Source organism: Nelumbo lutea, chromosome 7, assembly GCF_056320005.1.
Source record: "Nelumbo lutea isolate HS-2025 chromosome 7, American lotus-T2T, whole genome shotgun sequence".
NCBI classification, from domain to species: Eukaryota; Viridiplantae; Streptophyta; class Magnoliopsida; order Proteales; family Nelumbonaceae; genus Nelumbo; species Nelumbo lutea.
In genome coordinates this window covers 61,760,475-61,767,080 of record NC_142690.1, presented here as the reverse complement: position 1 = coordinate 61,767,080, position 6,606 = coordinate 61,760,475, and the positions used below count along the sequence as shown (strand labels likewise).

At 38.9% G+C, this 6,606-nt stretch overlaps 1 protein-coding gene across 1 annotated transcript; it reads right to left on the bottom strand.

The window, feature by feature from the left end:
• Positions 1–2,681: 2,681 nt before the first annotated feature.
• On the bottom strand, positions 2,682–6,393 carry LOC148846679 (uncharacterized). The gene is made up of 3 exons (XM_088953467.1): positions 6,010–6,393; positions 5,448–5,919; positions 2,682–3,068 (listed from the first exon to the last, which is right to left on the bottom strand). The coding sequence occupies exons 1-2, from the start codon at positions 6,244–6,246 to the stop codon at positions 5,626–5,628; spliced, it is 531 nt and encodes a 176-aa protein (XP_088809593.1). The 5' UTR covers positions 6,247–6,393; the 3' UTR covers positions 2,682–3,068; positions 5,448–5,625.
• Positions 6,394–6,606: the final 213 nt, after the last annotated feature.

Below are 6,606 nucleotides of genomic sequence, written 5' to 3'. Positions count from 1 at the left end.
ATAGGTCCGGGACCCTTGGATAGTTTCCCTTGAATATGCACATGTGAGCTGCCCACTTGAAAATCCATGGTGAGACGGGCCCAATCACATATCACCAGCCCTATTTGCCTTAACCATTGGATTCCGAGAATTACATCTGCTCCACTGGTTTCTAGGGGATGCAGATCTACTTCAAATTCATGTCACACACCAGGTTGCTCCCATTAGCTACATGCACCCAAAAGGCTGTACATGGTTGGACCGGAATCCCTAGTTGTCTAACCAATGTTTGGGTAATGAAATTGAGGGTGCTGCCACTGTCTATTAGAACCGACACATGGCGCCCTTGTACCAGTCCAGTTACTCTCATAGTTTGAGAAGAAGCAAGACCGGTCAAGGCTTGCAGGGATACTTCCGGGTATTCCTTTGTCCATTGCCCCCATTCTTGGTTGTCCATTGGCTCTTCAATGTTTGTTGATTGCTCGATATATTCGTTTCAGGTTGAGGGAAGAAAACTTGAGGGATCTTACAGCGATGGCCCGACCGGAATTTGTCTCCACATGCATAACAAAGGCCCTTTTCCCGTTGGGCTTGCATCTCAACCCAGGTTAACCTCTTGGCTAAGCCAAGGCTTGAACCAGAGTTGGCATCCTTGCCTGTGATTCCTACTCTTGATCTGGGCTCTAGTCTACCCAAGATACCTGGTTCTAGGTTTGGTATACCTAGTCTGATCGTAATTCCCAGAGGTCGATTAATCCTTCTTGCCCGATTCAGTTTGTCTTCATGTAGTCGAGCTAAGGCTACTGCTTCAAGAACGGTGGTGGGTTGCATGGCTTTTACCTCCAACTGCAATTCTTCCCCGAGTCCACCAACAAAACTACCGACAAGCACATTTTTTTGCCATCTTTGCATGCACACAATCAATCTTTCAAATGCCATCTGATAATCTTGGACAGAGCTGGTTTTTCGTAGCTTAGCAAGGCTTTCATCATAGTTCTCAAAAGTTGAGACTCCAAATCGCATGGTTAAGGCGTCGGTGAAGTCTGCCCATGTGGCCCTTGGGTGTCGTCGCCAGTACCATTGGTACCAGACGATCGCTTCTCCTTCCAGGTGTGCAGAAGCTAATGGAACACGACCAAATCCTTGTGTGTCATGGTAATCGAAGTATCTTTCTGTTCGCAGAAGCCAAGATGTGGGATATTCCCCTGCGAAGATGGGAAACTCAATTCTTGTTGTTCTTGATCCGCTTTGATGACTGGTGTCATTGCGCTCTTCCTAATTCGGCGCATGTGGTGCATGTACCAATCGTTCAAGCAAGGATGCAAAGATTTCTTTGATTTCTTTGACATTTCTTTGACATCAGCGATATTCTTTGCATTCCTCCTTCCATGTTGTCAGCTTGGAATCTTGGCTCTGATACCAACTTGTTAGGTACTGCCTAACTCAGGGACTCTTTTGAGAGAGTCTGTCTCCTGAGTGAGAGAGAGAGAGAGAGAGAGAGAGAGAGAGAGAGAGAGAGAGAGAGAGATTGTATTCCCTAATCAATAATCCCCTCCTAACCTCCTTTCCTTATTTATATACTACTATTACAATTCTGTTATACCAACCTCTCCATTGTCCTGTCCACTTGTCTAGTTTGTTATTTAGTTTGTTGTAGTGGTTGGTTGTTAGTTATATTCTTTAAAGGCTGGCGTGGCCTTTTCTTGTACACTTGTATTCCCTTTGTTTGTATCCCAACAGTATATACAAGCTTAAAGCCAGGGTGGTAGTCTGTACTTTGGGTGCAGTGACATTTAACCCCTAGAAATTTTATTTGTGAAAAAAACCACCCTAAACATTCAGATTTCAGCACTTTGCCTCCGTTGTTAGCATTTCATTGGAAAAGGTTCAACTGTCATGTGAATGTTTAAAAGAAGAAAAACAGCCTTCTGAAATGAACGGACTGTTTAAAAAGATGCAAAAAAATGAATGAGAATAGCAGAAATTAAGAATCAAGAAGAGATAGAGAAAGAAGGTGGCGACAATAAGGATTCAGAGAGAGACTTTCAAATCTAATCTCCTTTTACACCTGTAATCCCTTTTCATTAACTTAATTTCAGTAATTTACAAAGAGGCCCTTAATTGGGCGAATAATTAAAAAGACATAGCATAAGAAGGGCCCAAGTTGAGGTCCATTACAGCAAAGAACATAAAGAAAACAAATAAGAAAACATTAAATATTTGTAAAACCTCAAACTGCCCTTATATCATTTCATGAGACCATTTTGTATGAAATTGATAAAATAGACAGAAAACAGAAAATAAAGGAAAAGTAGGAAATTGCAGAAGATGCAAGAAATACATCAAAAAATGAATAAAAAGAGGAAAATAAAATAAAATATGAAAAACAGAAAATTGTCATAAAATATAACAAAGAAAAAAGGAAATACAAAAAAAAAAAACACTAAAATTAGTAAAAAAGCAAACTGTTTGACGGGTACAAGCTTCTCTTAGACTAACCGTTTCTAATGTTTGATGGGCCAAGATTTTTCCACTATTCCAAGCAGTTCTTCCTGTAGATATTGCATTACTAGAAAATAGAAATAAAGTAGCATCACTTAAATAGTGTTTCATGAGCAAAAGAAAAGAGATGATTGAACACCTCATCTTCCGTCAGGAATACATGAAGAGGCACGAGTATAATGCTCATTCTCTAATTGAAAAGCATGTTGCAGCCAGCCACACGTCAGAAACATCTCCCTTACTTGTATGTTTTCATTCATGGTGAGATGGTCTCAATGCACGGCTGCAAGCGCTCTGAGGTGGGTGTGAGGAGGAAATCCAGATTCCACTGGCCAAACAAGAAGTATCATGTATAGCCTTCAGTTTTGCTCCCACAGCTCCAAAATAACAAACCCAAATAAATAAGCAAAGTTTCCATCTTTAGAATAAGCAACAAATCCAAATGAATCCCTATTTGAAGATTTAATAGAACCACCTTTAGCAGAAAAAATATATGGAAAAGATCAGATACTATCTGGCACTTGGTGAATGATATCCTCTTGTTTTTTTGCACATGACATACCCGGTAGCAACATTTAAGCCCCAGCCTATAAGATGATGGTCAAGAGTCAAAACAATATCCAAATAAAAAACCCAGAAGACTTCACCACAGAGAAGGATTTAGCTTCTTTCCGATAGATTTTTTATTGTAAAAGGCATAAACAACAATACAGTATGCAGAAATAGAGCAAGATAATAGAGATAAGTTAGACGGCTATGTTGATTAAAAAGAAATAATTTGCTTAAAAATGATTAAGGCTTGGATAGAACCAAATGATTTGAACAGCTTCTCAATTTGTACATGTCATCCTTGAATAGGGTAGCATATATTCAGGTTATGTTTATAGAAGATACAAGCAGATATATTTTTAATTAATTTCTTATAGACATTTTTTGTTTTAAGAAATAGAAAGGACAATTGTAAGCAATAATCAAATCTCTTTTTAATTAAATAAAGGACAAGCACTTCCTGATACAATCGTGGACTGCACAAGACCTAGTGTTGAATGGCCAAAATATAAATGGCACTAGTGATTTGTTTTTTTTTCTTTAAATAAAAAAGGTCTAAAATTCTTAACCAGTCATGTTTTTAAGAACATAAAACCGTATGAGTGACATTCAAAATCAGGAACATAAAACCAGAAACTTAACAACAATCTTTGTATAATCTAAAACATCAATGTTGGGGTTGCTGCCCAACACAGGCTCCTCTTCGAGGTGGAGCTACCTCCTTCAACAATCGAGAGAAAGAGAGAAAAGAGAGGGAGTGAAAGAGAGTAAGGACTGTTTCAGTTTTATTCTTCTCTTTCCAATTCAGAACATATCTTCCTTTCTATAATGAGTTACATTACATGTGTCTAATTTCTGTAACTGCTTAACCGAATCTTGGAAATCTTGACAGCTTCGCACTTGGTTCAGTTGCTCAATTAGTTGGATTGTTGCTGATGTGGTCTCTTCCCTTCTTTCTTCTAGAATATATGTTTACTCCCTTTTGTTGGCTCCCCCGTTTCCTAACAATTCCATCCCCTTCAGCACTGGACTCGTTCTCGAGGTCCAAGTTTAGGAACTGATTTGCCGACGTGTTACAGGGTTCCCATGTTGCATTGGGGGAGTTACTCTAAACAGAGAGGGCTCTGTGATTTGGGCTTACAGTGGCCTAGTTGATTCTGTAGATGCTTCAGAAGCTGAAATCAAAGCATTGGTGATGGGTCTGAGAACTGTTAGATCTCTGCAGCAGAATTCTGTTCTCATTGAGGGGGATTCTAGGAATGTTATTAATTGGGCCTCCCACCCAGAAAAGGGCCCTTGGAGGTTGGGTCATTTCCTCAATGACATTTTTGAAGTAACTTCTTCTCTGCATTGCGGCTTTAGATGGATTCCAAAAGGAGTTGAACTCGATTGCAGATTTTTTAGCTAAATCTGGGGTCGATAGGAATCTTTTGTACAGTGCTAACATATTGCCCCCTTAAGTGGGGAGATATTTTAGTTGTGAGGACTTGATGTTTTGTTTCTACATCCTCTCATGTACGTCCCCCCCCCCCCCCCCCCTTCGCCCCTTTTGATTATAATAGTTACCTTTTCTCAAAAAAAGAGAAAAAATCATGAGACTATGTGAGAATAGATCCCTGTCCAGTTTGGATTTTGAAAATTCAGAAATTATGTGAGATTGTTCTCATCTTTCATATGTTTGGCTTTACATTCTTCACATCTTTGTCATATACTCATTAGATTACTTGTCAGAAATAACAAGGTGCACAACTGCAACAACAACAACAATAAAATGGATGGATAAGGGAAGATAAAGGTCTGTCTTGAATTACAAGATGAGAACACCCAAATATAGCAATGATGGCCTCAGCATTCTAGCTCTAAATTGACTGTAATCCAGAAATAAAAGCAATTGGATAAACATATTCATCCAAACAAGGCTGTTTCTCAGTCATCCAACCCAAAGCCCAAAGCATATGATAAAGAACACTACTTAATCTACACAAATTTGACATATTGTTTTGCTGTAAAGTTAAACCATAAAAATAATTGGTCTTCAATTATAGAATTATAATAACATAAACTGAGCATTCGTTACTATATGGGGGAAAACCCTCATATAACGTCAGTCTTAATCTTAGCATTAATCACATAACTAACTATGACGAGACCCCAAAAATATTTCAAGTCATTGAATAAGCAACAATCTTATCCTATAATAGGTCAGGATTCTTTTTTTTTTTTTTTACTTATCAGCAAAGCCGGGATCATTGTATGGAAAGGTTAAACAAAATTAAAAAAAAAAAAAAAAAAAAAAAAAAAAAAGAAAGAAACACATCCAAAACAAGATGGAACCACAATACCATAACGTGGGGAGACCGAGAGAGAGATCTCAAAACATGGTTCTAAAATGCATTGCAGGAAATGAGACTGTTTACATGTGGTAGAACTTCATGAGCCCGGAGTTTCCAGATCCTCTTTACCCATTTCAACATCAGCTCATAGAAGTATATATGCTCCTGAAAGATTATCACCTTGCCTTTTCTCAAGCTACCAACTGGTTTGAGCGCATTATAATCATGCTTGTAAGCAAATTGAACACCTTCAAGGACAACACTATTGTTTAACCCAATCTCCCTTGTGAAAATCCTTCAAAACCCATATATCATAACGCGACGTCCTTTCAATTCGAGTCGTTAATGCTAGGAAATTCCCCAATTCAAACAGCCCATCTTCTCTTCCATATGCAGATACAGGGAGCCGTGTCCTGTGAAACGTCTCATGAACCATGTCCATAGAATACATGTATTCCTCATCTTCATCAAAGGCCTCCTCATCTTCATGAAAGCCCGCTACGTTATGTAGGAACCGTTTAGTAGCAACATAGATTGAATTGTATACCCGAAATTCCTGAGGAACAAAAACAGGTCACCATGTATCAGAACCTAGGTTAAGTATTTCACAAATGCAGTTATCTCCTTGTTCAGTAAGGGTTAAGACCTTGTACTCCTTTGTGGCAGGATGAAATGCAAATTCGTAGGAATAAGAATATGATGTACTACTTCTAGGAGGGAGTTTGATGCATTGTTTGGTCACAGGGTTAGCGACGAACAATCCTCCAGTTTCATTGGCACCCTCCAACTCCAACAAGATTAAACCATTGCAACTGGCATGGATTCGAGTCTTAAACGGGGCTTCAAGATTCAAATAACGAACTCTGAACCTCTCTCCTTTCATCTCCAAAAAGATGGTTCTGAACCTCGGAACATGGCATTGAACAAGTAAACCAGGTTCAGAGCGAGAGAGATGTTGACGGATGAAATTGGGATCTGTAATAAGCTTAAACCAGAGCTTGCATACCGGCCTGAACTCGTAGAGGTTATGAGCTGGGATGTTAGCCAGGATGCCGAAGATGATTTCCTCTGGTATGTTTTCCAAATCCACCTTGCCATTCTTCTTGCTCTTGCTCTTCTTTCTTTCTTGATCAACTTACCAGAGTTTCTTCTCTGCATGCTCTCTCTCTCTCTCTCTCTCTCTCTCTCTCTCTCTCTCTCTCTATATATATATATATATATATATATATATATATATATACGC